At 39.3% G+C, this 21,838-nt stretch overlaps 1 protein-coding gene across 1 annotated transcript in view; it reads left to right on the top strand.

Moving 5' to 3' along the window:
• The window catches only part of GRID2 (glutamate ionotropic receptor delta type subunit 2), a 1,221,843-nt gene that overhangs the window by 987,251 nt on the left and 212,754 nt on the right, over positions 1 to 21,838 (top strand). Inside the window, exons 12-13 of the mRNA XM_066574896.1 lie at positions 3,085 to 3,223; positions 17,424 to 17,619. Coding sequence (XP_066430993.1) covers positions 3,085 to 3,223; positions 17,424 to 17,619 — 335 coding nt within the window. The remainder of the gene's footprint in view (positions 1 to 3,084; positions 3,224 to 17,423; positions 17,620 to 21,838) is intronic.

The raw sequence follows: 21,838 nt of genomic DNA, 5'->3' as shown, positions 1-21,838 counted from the left end.
GCGCCGAGACTACCATGCGTAGCCCCCTTTTCCCTCCCTCCCCATCGCAGGCTCACCTCTCTTTTCCTCCCCGCTTGTTCTTTGCAATGTGAGGGGGTGGGACAGGGGGGAGCTAAGCACTGGCTGTCCCGCCTCCTTCCATTGATGGTTATAAATAAGGGGCTGGGAGAGGGTGGGAGCTTAGCTCCGCACCGTCCTGCCCCTTGTCCATAGCCAGCAATGGGGGAGGTGGGATGGCACTTAACTCCGCCCCCATCCTGCACCCTCCCATTGCAGAGAGCTGGCAGTGGAGGAGAAGCAGGTGAGCCTGCACGCGGGTAGAAGAGCAGAGGGGGGTGTTTAGCAGCAACGCTTCTAAACTCCCTCCCACCTGCGACCGCTGCCATTGGCTCCCATAGGAGCCCATGCAGCAGCCAACGTATTCCGGCCCAAAAGATAGTTCCAGGACTATCTTTTGGGCCCAACGTAAAAACACCCAATGCTGTATTGGGTTGGCCAGGCGCTTTTACATCTCAGAAATACGGCCATGTGATCTGATGTATGGGAATCCAATGCATCAGATCACAGCATTGAAAACAGACGGCTGATATACGCTCGTGGGAAAAAAGCCTAATACAGAGGCTCAATTATAAAAATTGTCTCACTGTATAAATACTTTTGGCCCAATGGTATATTCCACTGTCTGTGTTCTTTGTTTTGTTCAAACACAAGATTTAATAATTGGATCCAAGTCGCTGTTAAGCAATCAACATACAAATCATTGTTTGGCCATTACTCTTTACAACACAGAAGATAATGCTAAAATACTATCTTCGTTGAATGTTTATGTTTGAATCAAATTCAGATACGTAATTATTAAAATTTCAAGTTATGTGAAATTCCTAATGGTATTTTCATGGACAATTAGCTTTGGGCTCTAATAAATGTGAGCTAGATGTTCTACTACAGGACTTTTTAAGATTTATTATTGGAGCATGAAGTTATGTTTTTGCTATCTTTCATTACGATTTATGGGTCAAAATGATTAGGCAATGCTCCATATGTTCCAAGTAAAAACAAAATAAGCCAAAATATCATCTGTCGTAGTAATATGTTTTCTTAGATAAGGAGCGATAAAGAGATTCAAGTACTGTAATTTATTATCTGGAGGAAAACAAGATCTCAGTGCCGACTGCTGCCATGGAATCAGAGAGGGAGTTTATTAGATAAGAAGAAATGCAGATATATAGTGTGGAAATGAGAAACACTGGAGATTCTATCTGTCAGTTTTATCTGATTTTGCAGAAGTTAGGACACCTCTACAGCATTGAATGAAATTCTTAGGATTAACCTCATTAATCAAATATTTATGATGAGAGGGAAATTAAATACAGAGGAATGTGCAGGATGAAATATTCCTCAGTACTGGAAGAATAGAATTTATCTGAACTTTAACAACTGACTGAAAACAAGTCAATGAGAAGCAGCAGTGTGCCGCTCACCATGAGAGTTATTGATTTAGCTCAATAAAGAAAACTCAGCTTTGACGTGAGCCATAATAACTTCAAGGGCTCTGAAGATTACTCATAATCTGTTTGCCAAGGTGATCCAATGGATCATACAGATATTGAGTCATGTACAGAAACTACCTGTCTAATGTTAGAAGTCCGGACTGCACTGCCATACTCATCCATACTAATAAAAGAGTAAAGTTAGATATGTGCCTTATTGACTAATAAACTAGATTTTTGCAGCCTTCAAATACACTGTTATTGTTTTGCAATTATTGCACAATATTGCTAGTTTTCATAAAGTTTTAAAGAGTATTGGAGTGTTGTCATGGACTGTTACGAACAGCCAAACAAAACTAAACAAAAGTTGTGAATCATTGCTGCTCTTGAACATAGCTGCAATTATTGGGCTTCACAGTGCACTAAATGGTTTCCAGATATTGTATATCAGCTCCCACTAATCATATGGCGTATTCATCATGGCACTCCAAGCATGTTTAGACCCAATGTCCACCTGCGGATCGGATTCCGCATGCGGGAGCCCGCCACTGAAACCAACCAGCCCTGCTAGCAGCCGAGGACACTGCTGGGTCTTCTATTTCATGGTCACGCGGAAGTGCCAACCAATGCGCATGCACAGCCTATTTTTATTTATTTTTTGAACTCCTGCTTTCCCACGAAATTTGCAGCCTGTCTGCAATTCAATTGCGGATGGGCCGCGGATCGGATGTCTTTGATTGACTTCAGTGGAAGCCATCCGTGCGGGATCCGCACTGAAATTGAGCATGCTGTGATTGGTTTTCGGGACCAAAAGGTCTGCATGCTTTATTTCATTTGCGGATGCCCATGTTTCCCTGATATGTGGATATTCCACGTGGGTGCCAACGCAGAATTTGTAAAACTAACCTCCCGTGGACATTGGACCTTAGAGCGTGGAAAATGTATACTCTAAGACTGTGTTACTAGGCATTGACTGCTGTTACATCTATCTCTTCCCTCTTATGGTTGGTTGGGCTCCCAGGACTGTAGTGTCAGGCAGTGATTGCTGTGACTTCTCTCCGTCCCACTGCTGGTCGGCTGTACTCCGCCGCTCCCCTGACATCACAACCAGTAAAACTTGCCCTCACAAGTGCTCTCACTGGACTTGTTGGTGCTCTGCAACATGTTCACAGGTCATTGGGCAAGGAGGAGGGAGAGGAGGTAAGCTGTTACCATCACCTATTGTGAATGGTGAATCCTATCTTATCCATGTAGAGGTGTTACAGGTATATTGGAAGTGTCAAACTATTATTAAGCTTAGTGGTCAGTTTTAAGGCTGCAGGGTTTTAGTTATTTTTATATAGACCATGACACGGAAAATGTAAAAAAAATCTACATTTTTTTTTAATTATAAACCTACCCTTTATTGTCATTTTCTAATGTTATATGCAAAAAATTGAACAATTCTGAATGCTATTGAATGTAAAATATATTTGAACTATAATAAGAATTAATTAAAAGAAAGAGTCTATTTAACCCTTGTGCATTTTCTTATTTACGATCTTACATTACCTAATATATAAACTTGCTTGTCGGTTTTTATTCCTTCTTACAGGAGGCGATGTTCCATATACTACATTAGCAACAAGAATGATGATGGGAGCATGGTGGTTGTTCGCCTTAATTGTCATTTCTTCTTACACGGCAAACCTAGCGGCCTTCCTGACAGTCTCACGCATTGAGAGCTCTATTCAGTAAGTATAATTAATTAGATATATGCAAGAATTATATTGTAGCAAGTACCAAGATACTGTAGGGTTTTTAAATTAAGAACAACTCCTGTTGGTACTGAGCTCATCTCCATTCATTTGACTGAAGTGAACATCGGGTCTTGCCAGAAAAAGAGAATGTAGGTTACATTCATCATTGCATATACATATTCATGTTAATACATACACATATTAATGAGCTGTTACTTAATGGTTTCTCACAGTACAATAATCATGAATTCACGCTCTGCCCCTGATCTCATGACAGTGACATCATCAAAGGTCCTTCATCGAGAGAGTGAGTTACATGCTCAACCCCTGATCACATGACACTGACGTCATCAGAGGTCCTTCATCTCAGCCACGATTTCACCTCAGCGAGCAGCTGAATCATTGGAGCTCTGAGCTCCACTCCTGATCTCATGACAGTGACGTCATCACCGGTCCTTCAATATTTTGACCAACTCTAGCCGTCATCAGTGAGTTACATGTGATGATGTCATTCACTATATTACATTATAAGTGGCGCATTGTGCCACAAACACTGGTACTATAAATAATACTAATAACTAGTCTCTTTGTGAAGTGGGGAGACAGAGTAACAGCCATGGGAAAACAAAGGACATAGGAGACTATGATGATGACAATTATTATTAAAAATTTTTGAATTCATGAATGGGTGTGAGTCAGACCTGCCTCTGATTGGCTCAGCGCTGAGCCAATCAGGGGGCAGGTCTGACTCACACCCCCTTCACACCCACTGCAGGCCGGCCGCACGGAATTCCGGCTGCCGGGAGCAGGTGAGTATATATATATTTTTTATTTTAACACTTTTCTGGATGAATTGCAGGGAAGGGCTTATATATTTAAGCCCTTCCCGACAATTCATCCCGCGCACGCCAGCAGCCCATTGCTTTCAATGGAGCCGGCTGTATTGCCGGCTCAATTGAATTCAATGGGCAAACATCGCTCTTCTCTGCCACAGCTGTTACAGCTGTGGCAGAGAAGAATGATTTGTCTTCTATATGTTCTCAATGGGGTCGGCGCTGCTGCCGCCGGCCCCATTGAGCGCATATAGAGAAGAGAACAGGAATCGCAGATCGCAGATAGGTGCGATCTGCGATTTCTGTTCTATAATTTATCAGACGAGCGCATAAAAAGCGCTCATGTGTCCAATACCATTGCAAAGCAATGGTTTTAAAAAATCGCCATGCGCATGCGTAAATTGCGCGAAAAACCGCCCGTCTGACTAAGGCCTAAGTAGCAGTGCAGGTTTTGTTGTCATGGTCTTTCAGGTATAGCTGAGACATGTCAACCCACAATACCCTACTCGAACATATGCTTTTATGAACTATAGGCTATAGACTAGTTTTTAACTGCCTACTTCACTCTCTCGTCTAGTCTTAGCCAATGTACGTATATGTGCATATAACATTTTGTTGTGATATTCTAAAGGAGAACTAGATTGCATTAATTTGAGGTTACTGACCGATATAACCATTTCATTTGTAACTGCTGTTTTCACTATTAATTTGCAATGACCACCTTGTAATGAGCCAGGCCACAAACCCTAATTCACTGCTGACTTTTACTCAGCTCAACATAAAGAATACTTAGCAAGATGTTTTCTATTAATATAATTTATGATACAGTGTTTTTTTCGGTGGATGTTTTATTCAGTTGAGGAAACATTAGTTGGAAACCTCCTAAAATGAAAGAGCAAACACATTTTTCATTATAGTTTGTAGTATAAAATGAGTGTAATTAGAGGGATTGGTATTCATGAGGGACCAAAGTTATAACCAGAAGGGTTATTTGACAAACTGCTCCAAACAGAAAACAACATTCTTGGAAATAATTATATGGAGACTCCTAACATTGAATAATTACAAAGCAAAGGCATTAATTAGCTGAAGGAATGATTATATTTATTTTTCACTGATTAAATTGTATCCTCGGAGAACATAAGTTGGCACCACCAAGATACGCTTGAAGAAAAGTCATTGTACTGACAAAGCAACCAATGAAAGCTGACAATAAGTACAGTTCAGAATATGTGTCAAGTCAAACTGGATGTTAAAGTATAGATGCATATTTATTTATCCTGTTACAAATGACAAAAGTGTTTTGCATGTGTGTCACATGAGCTCATGTTAAAATGATGGTCTTGTTGGAATATTAGTTTGACAACAAATTTTAACACTTTCTAAGTGAATCATAGTAACTGGTAAGCACAGACCAATGATGTCACTTGTCAGTGTCTGCCTATCCATCAAAGTACTAATGACTACTTGTCTGTCAGTGAGTAAGTGAGTTACATTCTCTGCCCCTGATCTCATGACAGTGACATCATCAAAGGTCCTTCATCGAGAGAGTGAGTTACATGCTCAACCCCTGATCACATGACACTGACGTCATCAGAGGTCCTTCATCTCAGCCACGATTTCACCTCAGCGAGCAGCTGAATCATTGGAGCTCTGAGCTCCACTCCTGATCTCATGACGGTGACGTAATCACCGGTCCTTCAATATTTTGACCAACTCTAGCCGTCATCAGTGAGTTACATGTGATGATGTCATTCACTATATTATATTATAAGTGGCGCATTGTGCCACCATAAACACTGGTACTATAAATAATACTAATAACTAGTCTCTTTGTGAAGTGGGGAGACAGAGTAACAGCCATGGGAAAACAAAGGAAATAGGAGACTATGATGATGACAATTATTATTAAAATTTTTTTAATGCTGCCGTGGCCCAGATTGTTTATCCAGTTAGGCTTTTTTCACATTATTTTTTTACTTCTAGAATTGATTCTGATAAACTGCATAGTGATGGAATCTTGGATGCAACCATAGGATTTAGTATGTGAGACCTTTTTTGATTTCTGTTTCACATGACTTCGGTCCTTGTCAATTTTTTTAGATTATAGAAAAGTGTCATTTGCAAATGTGAGCTCTTATGGAGGATTCTATTCAAAGGATTGAATAATTCTGACACTGCAGTATACATTAAAAGTGGCACTGTTCACACTGAACATCCTGAATGCTGCATAGACATCTCATGTACAGCCACATGCACATAAACGCAAGAGAATGGCACTGTTCACACTGAACAAACAGAAAAAAGGCCAGCAGCCTCTAGCAGAGGATCTGGTATATAGGAGCAACAGACCTTGGGGATTGACTGTCTGGAGCAATCCACACCCAGCCAGCTCAATCAACACCACCTGTGAAGCTATGCTGCTGAAAACCTATGCAGTAAAACAGATCCCAGCAGTGAACCCTTACACTCTTAGAGAACCGTCCATACACACTCAATACATATTCAATTAGTTCACACTTCAGTAGTTACATAAAGTCAGTTTATAAATTTGTACCCTTTAGAATAGATATAGTGCTTTCACAAATGTTTCAGAGGAGAATTTCAAGCTAATCATTAGCCTTTAACATATCAGACATAATTGATATAAGTAGTTACAGAAGAAATAAACCCAGGAGTGTACTAATGATGCTGTGTTAGGTCAATCATCCTTTCTTTTATTTCATTTAATAAGATTAGTGAAACCTATTTCCAAAACATAGTCCTTTGAATTGGCATTTGTATTGGGATCTCATCCAACTATGGGACTCTAGGAGGTCATTCAGCATCTTGAACCTCATTAGAAATGTATCAGATGTTCTTTACATTGAAAAAGGTTCAGACGAGAATCTATTATAATTAAAACACTTAAACATAAATATACTTTGTCCTTTCCCCTTCTTCTGAGAAATGTGCTACATCATGAGACATAGCAGCCAGGTCGAAAAGCAAAAATCCACACAGCAACAGTTTGTCCATCAGCATTTCTCCATTGGGAAACCTTGAGTGCATAGGGGGGACACTCCTTGTTCTCCCACATCTCAATAGCTGAGGCAGATATTGAAAACTGGAGAGAACCTCCACTACAAATACATACTTAGTTACATCCTGCACAACAAGGAGCAGGCAAGACGTCTTTTCTTATGTTGTCAACACAGTTTAAGCATTCCCCTTGGTGATGGGTAACAACTCCAGCTGTTTACTTTAATCAACAGGATGACATTTAATAAACCTATATATCTGATACATAGCCCTAATTTTTGACTGAGTGTATCGAACTGGTAAAATGTTAAGGTATTCCGTAACTGTAATAGAATCTAGAAATATTGACCGCTAAAAGCTTTTTCTCTCTCTATCTGAGAGTGGTGTCATTGTCTGTGATTGAGGAGGAGCAAAAGGGGTTATTCCTAGATTATGGTATGCCTCCCAAAAATGTAACACCCTTCTCCTCCCCCTTTACATCATCATGTTACATCATCACCCACCCACTGAATCTGGCAAATGTAATAGTGTTTTTTCTGCCAGTAGTCCTCTGGCTGTCCACTGGTAAACTTTTATTATGTATGACTGTAAAACCATATGGACAAACACACACAAGCAAGAGCCCAGCATACCTTTTTCTCATAAAAATATGTGAATTTGAGTTGCCAGGAGGAAAATCACAAAAAACAAATTTTACCAAACTCACAAAAAAAATGAAAGTCACCAAACTAACAAATGCACATTACTCATTACGCTTATAAGTGGCCAATGACTTTTATTTCTTTCCTACAAATAAACTGATAACATTTCACTCACTTTAAAACAGACAAAGAAAAAATGAAAGAATAGGAGATTGCCTTGTAATTTATATCTCTTTACAATGTCTGAAAGAAAAAAATATACATTTTTAAGGATGCGCTGAGGAACATGTTAGGATTGGCTTCGTGCTAATTAGGGTCGCATGTATTCCAAAACTTCACAACATTTCTACTTGCTATTTCTTTCAATTAAAAAACTTGCCCATGAACCTCCCACCCCCCATATCGGTCACCGAGAGCATTCATAAGACAATATCACAGCTTAAAATATAGCAAAATGGTAAGAAAGACTTGGTGTAATTGAAGTGGGAGGCAGGACTGGCATATTTTGGGAGATTCTAAACGAAAGTTCGAAGTTGAATATACTAAACCCCTTAAGGACCAAGTACAGTAAGTTTACAGGGCTTGGTCCTGGGCTGTAATCCTGGATGTTATTAAAAATACAGTGCAGGATTAAAGCTCCTGCTGCTGCAAAGTTGCAGGAGCAGGTCAGATTCTTAGCTGTTAGTCACAGCTGAGAACCCAGAGGAGGAGGCAAAAGGGTTTTGTAACCCCTACTGCCTTCTCTTTAACAGGCTATATAGCATTCCATGAGCACTATGTAGTCAAGAGAGAAAGCAAGTGTTACTTCTGCTATTCAACCCGGTGATCATTTGACTGCTGGGTACCTCCTGCACAGCAGTGCTGCAGAATCCTAGCTAACCCAGAGCAGCTCAGTTACTGACTACTGTTAGTACCGGAGGATGTTTACCCCTGTAACTGGGGCTCCTATAGATGCCCCGCCACAGTGGAAAAGTAAGAAATTTAAAAAAAAAAGACAATGTGAATGACACTCAGAGGTCTTATATGTTGTCATGAAAACATCTTTTTTCATTAAAAAAATAGTTACAAAAATGAGTAAAAAAAATTACAGAATAAAATAAAAATATGTATAAAAAAGACAACGCCAACCAAAAGCGAAGCCATATGCATCCTGTAATCCGAGACTTTACAAATTTATATCAAAATGTCCTAAACAAAATGAGAAACCCATTCCTGTACATTACTTTAGTGCAAATGTGCAAATTTAAAAAATAAGGAACTAAATAAACCTTTCTTTTAGCTTTTTACCCCTAATGCAACTAAAAATAGAAAAAGAAGTCAGTGAAAAAAAGATATAGAAAAATAGCCCCCGGAATATGTCACCGGAAAAAAAAATGCAGTAAAACTAATTTTGGTAGCTTAAGAAAAAGAAAAATAGGCCAGTAAAACCACCACATGGGTAAAAGACCGAAACACCTTGGTCCTTAAGGAGTTAAAGGAAAGGTGTCATCAAAAAATGACCAATGTCATCCAGGGTATTTTCAGAAAAGTCTATATCCACACCAACATTCAGTTTCATAGTATATAGTTTCATATCTCTACCCTTTCAAGGGTCAATCTGTTTAAGCTTCAAGTTGTAATCATTTTTATTTTTTTATTTGATTAATTCAACATTTATGTTATTTTCTTGTAAGGTCTTCTTTGCCAATTATAATTATAGTGCCATCTGCATAAAGAAGGTCATTCATGATAGACATGTTGACCACAGTCTGTTGTATTTAAATAAAACAAATGATGCTCTATTCAACTTTGAACTAATGTAAAAATTAGTCATTTAGATCATATGGAGATCACTTATTAAATCTGATCTAATGTGAGTATGAAAAATGAAGCATAACATGGAACTCAGGGCCTGTGCATACAGTGTTAGATTCATAATACAGTATACATAGACAGCTAAAAACCCATTACTGTATCTCTGATTTTCGATTTGTTTTTTTATGGAGGCATGAAAAAGGTTTAAAGGTTTCTTTTAATGGATTTGTGTGGAAAAAAATGTGGTATATTTCAACACATGCAACATTATCGTTTGGGGGAAGTAGAAATAAGATAAAATAAATCTTGTAATATGTATAGCGCCAACTTATTCCGCAGCGCTTTCAGGTTATTTATTTGTTGCCCCACACCAAGCTGGGTACTCATTTTACCGACCTTGCAAAGATGGAAGGCTGAGTCAACCTTGAGCCCGCTACCTGAACCTTTTTCCCAATTGAGGATATGTGCTTTTTTGTAATTTTTTTCCTCTTCCTCTTTTTCTCCGTTAAAAATATAATAGAAGAGTCTTATTGTGCATTTGTTTTGAGGTGATTTAAATATCTGCTCATAGAGGTATTCAGGTATGCTGAGGGTTAAATCTGAGTGGTTGGATATATAATTCCTGATCTGAATGTATTTAAATGTGTCTGAGTTGGGTAAGTTAAATTCTGTGGCTAGGGTTTCATAAGGCTTCAGGGTATTATTTCCTATGACATCATAAGGTTGGATACTTTTTGAACACACCTAGCACATATACTGTTGTAGTGCCATAGTTTTTTGTATCTTTAGACATGTCAGAACAAAATCTATATCTACAAATCATGTAATATTATATTGATATCATGCTGAGAAGCCTGAGTCTCACTTGCGGAACTCCAGTATTGAGTGGAAATTAAAAACAGTAGTACGTTCCCTCTATAGCTGCTCTTTAACAATAGATCACTAGTAAAAAAAAAAGAGGACTGACTTGTGAAATATGCCTTTGAAAGGGAATCTGTATTCAAAAAATGATGTGTTATTTAACCCTTTCCAATCCACTGTCTGACGTCTAAAGACATTCTGATTGAAGGCTGTATAGCTCCAATGTCGGAAGACGTTCGGCAGGGTATTCTTACTGTATATTACTGACCGGTCTGTTGTCGGGGGCCTCTTCAGCATGTCCCATACTGCAGTACTGGCTCTAGCCAGCAGATGGCGCCATTGTATAATGGCAGAAAGAGAAACCCCACCTAGGAAACCCTGAATCCAAATTGGATTGCAAAGGGTTAAATCAGACTTTTATAATACCATATATTTTCTTTATATAATGTTTATGTGACTGCATATAAACATCTCCTGAAATATTGTAGGGGGGCAGACAACAGGCTAATAATTCCTGTTCTCTGCAGCTCACTTTTAGCTTCCCTATGTAGACTTGGACAGAGTCAACAAAGTCATATCATTTCTCCTGTACTGTGTATATATCTCCCTGCCACTCTCTGTTCTTCAGAAGAGGGGCAGTACCTCAACTCTGCAATAACTCACCTAAATACCCTTCTATACAGACAATGCAGGAAGAAAGTATTGTATATGCCTCCAATATTTCTGCAACATAAAAATACATAATTTCCCTTAATTCATAATTGCATAAATAAATGTAATTGATAAAACTAAATTAAAGTTATGATACAGTCGTTTAATGCAAAAGTACATGCATTTCTCCATTATTTGAGCATTATTTACTTTAAACATATGAAATCCCTCTAATAACTTGACCTGCTTTGTCCTGACTTTGCAGAGTGCATTTGTATTACTGGAAAAGTATGCTGCATTACACACCGTATGGAGATCCACTCAAAAGCAATGATTATAAATGGTTGACCAGAGCTGTTCTTTCTCTAATTATTTAGTAACAAATTGCTTTCTCGCTTGCAGGCTTTAGTGACAGTCAATTTTAATAACTTCATTATATTTGTACAGAAGTGTTTTTTTTCTACCTCATGAAGAAAAGTAGTTTTTTTTGTTTTTATTTCTCATCGTCATTTGCTAATAAAAAGCCTTATAATATAATTACCTTTACTGGCTGTAATTATATAATTACTTTTACTGGATCACAATTTCCATGATGATTATTATTGCTGCAATTCTATGTTTCATCTAATCAATGTCCAGCTACTGATTCTGCTAAACAAATATTTCAAGATTTGCATTTAGTTGTTTACAATGTACAAGAGAGTGTTAGGCCGGTTTTACATCTGCATCAGAATCACCAACCGGAGGTTCCGTTGCAGATCTGGCTGCAAATACTGGAAGGAAAGTGCTGTATGCAACACTTTTTCTTCTATCCAAAAACAGGTCAGATTGGCTGAAAGGAGGTGACCTTTATAGTCAATGGGGTGTACCGATCGTTGTTCGGTTCCATCCAGGGAGAGAACTGTTCGACCATAGGGATTCCGCTTTCCTGCTTTTCGGACTGAGCAGGAAAGCTGAATACCCAGCACAAGTGTGAAACCAGTACTCAATTATTTTGATTAATAGAGCTTATATCCATCTAAACTTCACTAAAGTCATTTTCATAAAAGTTTCAAGGGTGTTTTGATAACATTCCAAAAGAATAGACTAAGTACTAAGTCAATGTGCATGTGATTTTTAATTCAGACCATTCACCCACATGTATCACATATTTTCAGATGTTGTCCCAAATTTGGTTGGAATAATGTAGTATACTATGTGCTCATGATTTATTAAAGAGGTTTCCAATCTTAAAAAGTGATGGCATATCACCAGGATAATAGGGATTCAGTGTTGAATCCCTTTCGGTGTTCTTTTTCTTCATGGTGGCACCTTGACCATCCACTACCTGGATAACTGAAGCACAGTTGCTAGAGTTGAGCGAACATACTCGGCCGAGCCTGATGCTTGTTCGAGTATTAGCGTACTCGATGGTGCTCGAACGAGCATCAAGCTGTGTTCGAGCCCTCCCCAGTTTTTGGCTCCTCCCCGCTGTGATGTGCCTGTTTTGGCACCTCCCCGCTGCGACAAAGCATGCGTCATTGGCAAATCTTTTGGCTGGCTGGAGAGAGAGAGAGAGATAGAACACGAACCTAGGAGAAAAAAGAAGCTCGGGACCCGGCGTCCCACATACAAAAATGCTCGAGTCTCCCTTTATAGTGAATGGGGTTCGTTACTCGAGCTCTCGAATTTTACGAAAAGCTTGACTCGAATAACGCAGACTCGAGCATTTGGGTGCTCACTCATCTCTAACAGTTGCATTCAAGTTAATGTACTGCAGTTCCCTGCACGCCTGATGTACTGGGGTGTTGCCGTTCAGGAAAAAAAATACAAGGTGACACAGTGTTGCGTTCAATATATTCTTTGCATCATTAGGGTCTCTGAGATCAAACTGACCTAAAAATTATAACATATCTTAAGGTTATTCCTTTACTAAATAAGATAAGAAAAGCCCTATACATTTTTGGTCCATAAAGAATAATTGTTTATGTCCCATTTGCCACTTTGTTATTCATGCTAGCCAAGTGGGTGTGGTTATGGACAGACTGACTTTTAGCCACACTAATGAAATGCAGATTTAGGCTTTGTTTGTCAAAAATTTGTGGGGTTTCCATGGATTTCTGATAAAAAAAATTCAATTTGCAATGCCGCTTATAGACAGGCAGATTTCAGTTGGCCTAATCTGTGTCACTCTTCTGAACTGGTTAGAAAAGCTTTGAGAAAGCAAGACAAAATCTGGATCGCACCATAAGAGAATATGGGAGACAGAGACCTTAATTTCCTCCTCTGTCAGTCAAGCACAGTACTTTTCTATCCAGTTTAAAAGAATGATAGAGATGGGAACTATGTGAGATGGAGACCAAAGAGGTGTCCATATCACGTATTCTGACCTATAGTTTCATCCAGGTTCTATCTTGGTTTCCGTCCCTATACATTTTCCTGTACAGACGCCAGTAACCAGTATGAAACCAGTACTGAATTCACATAACATAATGTGAAACCAGCCTTACATGTCAAATTGGGCAGCACATGGAAAGTCCAATAATATTGAATGATATGCATGGTGTGCAAGCTCCACCTGCTCTCTTCATTGACATTCATTCATTCTTTATATGCACATTAATACAAAGGAACCTGTCAAAAAGAGGCTGGAGGGCAGGGGAGCATGCATATAATTGAATATCATTTTATTTAGTGACAGACCAATGAAAATCAGTGAGTCTATTACTACACTATGCTGCCCTCAAGGAACATGACAGGTTCCCTTTATTTCATAGAAAATGTCATATTTGATGGAAGTGTATTGATTGCATTCTTATTTACTGCTCAGTCAAGTGATAAGTTTTGAAACAGAATCCCTATCATACTTTTCTTTAAAATTCCCAACGGTTTTCAGTAAGGTAACAAAAATACACTTTATATAGGAAGATGCTGCCTCCTAAAATACATAAATACACTCATTGTCAAAAAAAATCCCTCCCCCAGAAGGAATTGTCAGAATGGAATGAAACTTTCTCTGTGTGATTGTAACGTTGATATAAGTAAGTGATTATATCAGGGCAAAAGGATAATTTATTGTGGTAAACTGACTCCTTGAAGGGAGGCTCTAGTACCCTGCTGTACTGCTTCTTGCTTGAATACAAGATGTGATACAGGTGGGCAAGGAGGCTCTAGTATCCTACTGTACCACCTCTAGCTTGGATACAAGATGTGATACAGGTGGGAATGGAGGCTCTAGTAGTACCTTGTTGTACTGCCTCTGGCTTGGATATACAATGTGATATAGGCAGGCATGGAGGCTCTAGTACCCTGTTGTACTACCTTTAACTTGGATACAATATGTGATACGGACGGCCATGAAGGATCTAGCACCCTGTTGTACCACCACTAGCTTGGGTGAAGGATGTGATACTAGCTGGCATGGAGGCTCTACTACTCTGTTTTACCGCTTCTAGCTTGGATACAAGATGTGATACAGGCAGGCATGGAGGCTCTAGTACCCTATTGTACTGCCTCTAGTTGGATACAAGATGTGAGACGGGTGGACATGGAGGCTCTAATATCCTATTGTACCGTCTCTAGCTTAGATAAAAGATGTGATACGGGTGGGCATGAAGGCTCTAGTACCCTGTTGGGCTGCCTTTAGCTTAGATATAAGATATGGTACAGGTAGGCATGGATAGCAATATATGATGAATAGACAGCAGCACGTCCACAAGTATTAAAAAGGCATACTTAGGCCAATGGTGCATGATCCAAGAAGTAGATCCGGACCTCAGGATCCAAACATAGAGCTTAGCATATACTCAGTGGATAGATCAGCACTCACGGGTTTTCTTTCTTTTAAAGCAAATAACCTTCATTCCTCAGTATAAAAACTGCATTGCTGCAACGTTTCGATCCTATATGGATCTTTTTCAAGCTTTGAAAAAGATCCATATAGGATCGAAACGTTGCAGCAATACAGTTTTCATACTGAGGAATGAAGGTTATTCACAGGTAGGCATGAAGGCATACAGATTCTGTATAGTATCCTGCAGCATACCGCTCCACATTTGCTGTAACTGTGCCTCCAGATTATGCAAACTCATAGGCTATATCATATATATAGTTGTCATCCCAGATGTTCCCATACATGTTCGATTGGTGATACATTTCGCGACCAAGCAGCCATGAAAGTATAGCATTGTTGTGTAGAGATTCCTGTGACACCATTGTGTGTGCAGCCAAGTATTATCCTGCTGGAAAATGCCTCTTAGAAGCTCTGCCATGAGAGACAACACATGTGGCTGCAGGATATCCTAAACATATAATTGAGCAGTCATTGTCCCTCATACCACTTATAGGTGTGACTGACTCTCATATACGATGGCCCTGCCGGACCATCGCATCAGCAGTGGGGGCAGTGTGCTGCTCCACAGCAAAAGCAGGATTGAGGCGCTCACCCCTTGGTCTCTGGACACAAACACAGATATCGTCAATGTCCAAACTAAAGCTGGATTTATCGCTAAAGACAACTCGTATGTAGCAGTTTTGTTTTGTTGTTCACGACACCACTGCAAACAGAGATGATATTGGATAGGTGTCAAAGGCAGAACACGTAATGTCCTTCAGCCAAGTGCCTGGAAATGGTTCTGACAGACAAATACACAGGGGCTGTAATGATAGTGCCACCTGTCTCTGGATGGCAGACATTGAAACAGTCGGAGCTGCTTATGCTTGTCAGACAATCAGATGATCCTCTCTCCTGGTGGACTGTCAAGTGTCTCCAGAGCCTGTTCGCTGTGTGTGTGCTCTCACGCATCCATTGGTCCCAACAGCTCCTAACAGTTGGGTCAGAATAGCACAAGTGATAGGCAATTCATCGACACAACCATCCAGCTTCTCACAAACTCTGTAAACTGGGTGAAATCTCTTCAATTGCATCAGAGGGGCGTCTAGCAGTCAAAAAGCTTTAAACAAGCGGAAAAAGAGGTCAAATACACACAAATAGCCTCTGAGAGCCTTTTTATAGGCAAAGGGTGGAACTACTTTTAGGGCCTCAGATGAAGACCGTTCATCTAATCACACCACAAGTCTAATCTTTTGTACATCAGCTTGATATGTAACTGCATGCCGAGTTTTGCAGCAAAATGACAACTCCTTCTAGGAGCATGATTTTTTTTGACAAAGAGTGTACAATTTATCTGCTTTAAAACAAGTTATTCGCAAATTGACTTCTGGCTTATATTCAACTGATGTTTGGGACATATGCTCATCACATTCATAGATGATGTTAATGAATTCCTCACTGATGTAGAGCATTTGGTAAATGTTATGATTCCCAATTGATTAAATGCATTTAGTTAATTACCCAGAAGAGTTGTCAAATACCATGACAATTACATACAAACCGCTTCTTCTATTGGAAACTGAAGGCACAGTTTCAATTCATACACTATCATATTGACACTGAGTATAGAACTGGCTGCTTCTGGTTCCAGAAATAGCGTCTGTAAGTTGTAATAGGTATGGAAGTTCTGCCCCATCAAAGTGAAGGAGATAAAGCTGCATGCTTTTGTAACTCCAAACAGCCAGTTTAAATCAGCTGTACGAGGAGAAGGACGACCTTTCAAAACTTTCTGTTGACTGTGATTGCATTTCTCAACTTGCTTAAGACTTTGGTGGAGCCCCAAAATTCAGTTGACAGACCTTAAAATGACATTATACCATGGATGGTTGAAGGATACCAATCTCTCTAAAAATTGGCCAAAGCTTATTGTATGAAGAGAAGAGCTATTAAAGATTTTGTTTGCACAGAATTAAAGGGGTTGTCTCACGAAAGCAAGTGGGGTTATACACTTCTGTATGGCCATATTAATGCACTTTGTAATATAAATCGTGCATTAAATATGAGCCATACAGAAGTTATTCACTTACCTGCTCCGTTGCTGGCGTCCCCGTCTCCATGGCTCCGTCTAATTTCAGGGTCTTCTTGCTTTTTTAGACGCGCTTGCGCAGAAGGGTCTTCTCCCTTCTGGACAGTCCGGGCACGAGCGGCGTTCTGGCTCCGCCCCCTTCTACGTGTCATCGCGTAGCTCCGCCCCGTCACGTGTGCCGATTCCAGCCAATCAGGAGGCTGGAATCGGCAATGGAACGCACAGAGCCCATGGTGCACCATGGGAGAAGACCCGTGGTGCACCATGGGAGAAAACCGCAGTGCATCCCTGGGAAAGGACCGGTGGCCATCTTGGGAGAAGATTTTTATAAGTTCATCTTTCATCACATTGGTGAGTAGCAAGCGGTTTAAAAACTGCTTTAAAATGCTATTTTATGCCAGGGGGGTGACAGGGGGAATGGGCTAATGTAAAATTTTGATGTTTGCTGCGAGACAACCCCTTTAAGTTATTAATCAATATGTTTTTCTTTTGCTAGGTCTCTCCAGGATCTTTCAAGGCAAACAGATATTCCTTATGGTACAGTATTGGATTCTGCTGTTTATGATCACATTCGAGTGAAAGGTATGAATCCATTTGAGCGGGACAGCATGTATTCTCAAATGTGGCGAATGATTAACAAGAGTAATGGTACAGAAAACAATGTCCAGGAATCTCTAGAAGGCATTCAAAAGGTAAGCCATTTTTCAGCATTATGAACACGAGCTGCCTTTATGTGTTGTCAAATGTGATTGATGTGTTGATTTGCTACACATGAGAGAATATTGTGCATTATTTAAAGCATTGATTTCCAACAAGGGTTCCCAGGAAATCTGAGGTACTACGAAACCCGGTCAAAGCAGATAAAAAACATCTTTAAAATTATAAACTTTTTTTTACTTGTTCTTACATTAAAGTTTTCTGTGGTTTGAATTACTATGCATATGCATTCCCTGTGAAACTAAAACAGTTTTAGTGGTTCCCACATGGTATAAAGGTTAAGAAACAGTAGTTTAGGGTGAGTGTAGACATGATTAAGAACTCAGCAGCAAATCTACCACATTAAAATGTGAAATGCTCTGTTCACTTTTTAATTGCACCCTACATTAATAATTGCCCACAATGGATATACCATTTCTGGTCTACAAGTAAATTATTAGTAGTATAAAGGGGTCATCCGGTGATTTAAATTTCTTTCTGCAACCGCAGAGTCAGACCCGCTATTTCCGGTTGCCTTTCGACAGAAGGTCATGTGGTATTGCGACCTCCATTGTCGGTAACATCATAAGAGAGCGATGGGCTGTCGGGTCATTAAAATAATTAGGCAAGGCCCATTTTCCATCACCACTGATGCAGAAATTTCAGTTGCTGGATAACCCCTTTGAATATACATTTCTTTCTATTATTCTAGTGTCAGTTTTTTAGTTTCATTAGGGGGAAAAAAATTTAAATTAGAATGTATGCTAAAATAAAGTACAAAAATGGATTCCTCATTGTGTTTTGGATGTTTTTCTATATAACTTGTATAGTCTTGCACTACAGGGTACATATGGTGATGGTTTAAGTCGTCGTTGATGGTGGGTTGTTTCCTTTTTTAACATATATCTAAATATATATATATATATATATATATATATATATATATATATAACTTCATTGTCCCCCATGACATCATATAAGACTTCTGAGGAACATTGACATTGCCTTTTTTTTAATTTCACACTTTTTTACTGTAACACAGTGACACAGTATGCTAGGCTGAAAAAAGAGAAATATCCATCAAGTTAAGCCTGTTTCCGCCCCCTTCACACGTTGATCCAGAGGAAGTAAAAAAAAACAATGAGGCAGAACCCAATTTTTCCCATTCCTTCCCGACTCCATAATGGCAGTCAGAATAATCTCTGGATCAACATGTCAAAATTTTCTACCTGACTTCAAGACCGGCAGATACCCATATAAACACCCTTCTGTTTTTTTAATTTCTATATGCTGTAACGCTGTAGTATTCTACAAAGACATCTAGTCCCCTTTTAAGCTCCTCTATCAATTTTGCCTTCACCACGTGCTCAGGCAGCTTCACTGCTCTTACAGTAAAGAACTCCCTTCTGTGTTGGTGATGAAACCTTCTTTCCTCTCAACGTAGGGGATGCCTTCTTGTTACCATCACAGTCCTTGGTATAAACAGATGATGGGAGAGATCCTCATATTGTCCCCTAAATTAGGGGCCCTGATGTATTTATACATAGATATTTGATCGCCCCATAGCCGTCTTTTTCCAGGGTGAATAATCCCAATTTTGATAGCCTATCTGAGTATTCCAGTCCTCCCAATACATTTATTAATTTAGTTGACCTTCTTTGAACCCCCTCAAGCACTGCAATGTTTTTCCTGAGTACTAGTGTCCAGAAATGTACACAGTATTCCATGTTAGGCCTGACAAGTGCCTTATATAGTGGAAGAATAATGTTCTCATCCCTCGCCCCTATACCTCTTTTAATGCATCTCAAAATGATTTTTTTCCCTTTGCAGCAGCTGACTGGCATTGATTGCTCCAATTAAGTCTACAGTCAACTATTACCCCCAGGTCTTTTTCCATTCCACTTTTCCCTAGCAGTATCCCATTTAGTTGATATTAGTGACATCGATTTCATCTGCCCATGTGCATAACCTTACATTTACCAATGTTGAACTTCATTTGATCATTTTTCTACCCAATCCCCCAGTTTATCTAGCTCCATTTGCAGCCATATATTGTCCTCTGTTGTATTAATTATCTTGTATAATTTCATATCATCTACAAATATCAATATTTTACTGTGCAGTCCTTCTATCAGGTCATTGATAAATATATTGAACAGAATAGGGGCCAATACTGAACCCTGTGGCACCCCACTAGAAACGGTGGCCCAATCAGAGTACTATGACCCCCAGTTATAGGGAAAATCATCCGTCTATAGTAATGGTGGTCATAAACACAGCTGATCTTGGTGTTCTAGGACCCTGCAGCTTTATCGTGGCAGTGGGTACTCAGTGGTCACATGTTTGCCAGATCGAATAGCGGAAGTTGCACTTCCGTTTTTTTTATTCAATACATAACACTCATTGAGCGCTATGTAGTCTTTAAGACTCAAGGCAAAAGCGGTTAAAAACCGCTTCTGTCTTTTTCTCCGGGTCATTGACTGAGACTAACAGCAGAGGTCCTGACCTGCTTCTGCTGCATTGCAGGAGCAAGAGCTTTAATCCCATGCCATATTTTTACCATCGACTGGGATTAAAGTCCAGGACCAAGCACCGAGCAATTAGGTTTTTGCTATTTAAAGAATTTTCTGTTTATTTAAATAAAATGACTGTCTGCCCTCTGTTAATTTGGTGAGTATTATTACAATATCATTCTATCAAGTTTTATCTTCCAACAATTAGATTCAGGTATGTAAGAGTGGGCACTTATGCTTGCTCAGAATACTCTAGCTGCGAGAAGATTTCAATATATGAAAATGGTTCCTCAAGCATGTAGATCTTATCTTGTATTTGAAAATATAAAGCGTCATGCACTTAGAAGTTTTTTTTTTTTTATTAACAATAATTAGAGGTTTAAGGTTTATATTAACTCCCAACCTAGAACAAATGGCTATAATTTAGATCTCTCCTAATGAAAAATATACCATTGAGTACTATAAATGTAGAATTTGACATAATATGCTAAAACATAATTCATTGTTTTACAAGAAAACGCATTAAAACTCCATTATTTTATAAAAGTTATGAACATATGCTAATAATATTGTATTTAGCACTGCACAGCAGAATGCCACAAATGTCACCATCCCATTGTGTCAATCAGTGCCGCCTCTCCATTTTTAAACTTCGCTTTGAGGAAAGAAAAAAACTCAAATGATAGTAATTTCAAATGTAGGGAGTAAAATGTTAGAACATTTATTCTCTAAAATCAAGAACAGGAAACCAGAGGCTTGTTACCACTATAAATATTATTCTTAAAGCAAACTTCCAGACTCGGACTGACAAACATGGCCGCACCGCTTCTGTGACTGCCTGATGCACACTGTACGTTGGCATGCATCATTACTCTAAGACACTACACCTGCTTTGATTAACCAGTGCTTGCCATGTGAGCAGTACTGGCCAGTCAGATCAGCATGAAGTGTCTTAGATTACCAATGCATACTAATGGACAGTGTGCATCAGGTAGTCAGAGAAGCAGTGCGTCCATCTTTGTTTTCCAGGAACGGAGAGTCACTTTATTTAACAGTATTACTTGTATGTCTAAAATGTAATATCTCGCACTGTTATTAGATTACTTTATGTATAGAGTTGTTATTTGGTCGCTATTGGCATTTTTGAGTACTGCATGGTATTTTTAGGTACTATGTGGCATTGCTGCTTAGGCACTGTACAGTATATTATAAGTGAGTATGAGTATGGTGGCACTGTTAATATTGTTATCTAGACAACTGTGTAGAAATATTATTTAACTATCATTTGACAGTGGCATTTAGATATTATGCTGTACGCTTATAGTTAGGCACTGAGTGGTATAGTTACTAGTATAATTCTGCACAGGATGTCATCCAATTTGAAGCCAGCCGTGCACACCTGTAACCCCCATCTAAAGTATATAATGTAATCCTCTGATAGGCTTATATGGCTAATGACTGCTGATAATGTCCTTCCAACAACATTTCCTTAGTGCCTCCTGCTTAAGGGCTTAGTCACACGGGCGCATCGGTGCCCGTGTTACTGCAGGTAGAAGACGGACGTCTCTCTGCAGCACCGGGAGAATGAACATGTGACTGACTTCATTGCCGGTCATGTGTTCTTTCTTCAGTGCTGCAGGAGTCGTTCGGCTTGTAGTACGGCCATCTTCTTCCTGCAGTAAGGGCTCAGTCACACGGGTGC

The sequence above is a fragment of the Eleutherodactylus coqui genome, chromosome 7, assembly GCF_035609145.1.
Source record: "Eleutherodactylus coqui strain aEleCoq1 chromosome 7, aEleCoq1.hap1, whole genome shotgun sequence".
In the NCBI taxonomy this organism is placed as follows: Eukaryota; Metazoa; Chordata; class Amphibia; order Anura; family Eleutherodactylidae; genus Eleutherodactylus; species Eleutherodactylus coqui.
Note: the sequence above shows the minus strand (reverse complement) of the source record. Positions and strands in the feature narration are given on the sequence as shown.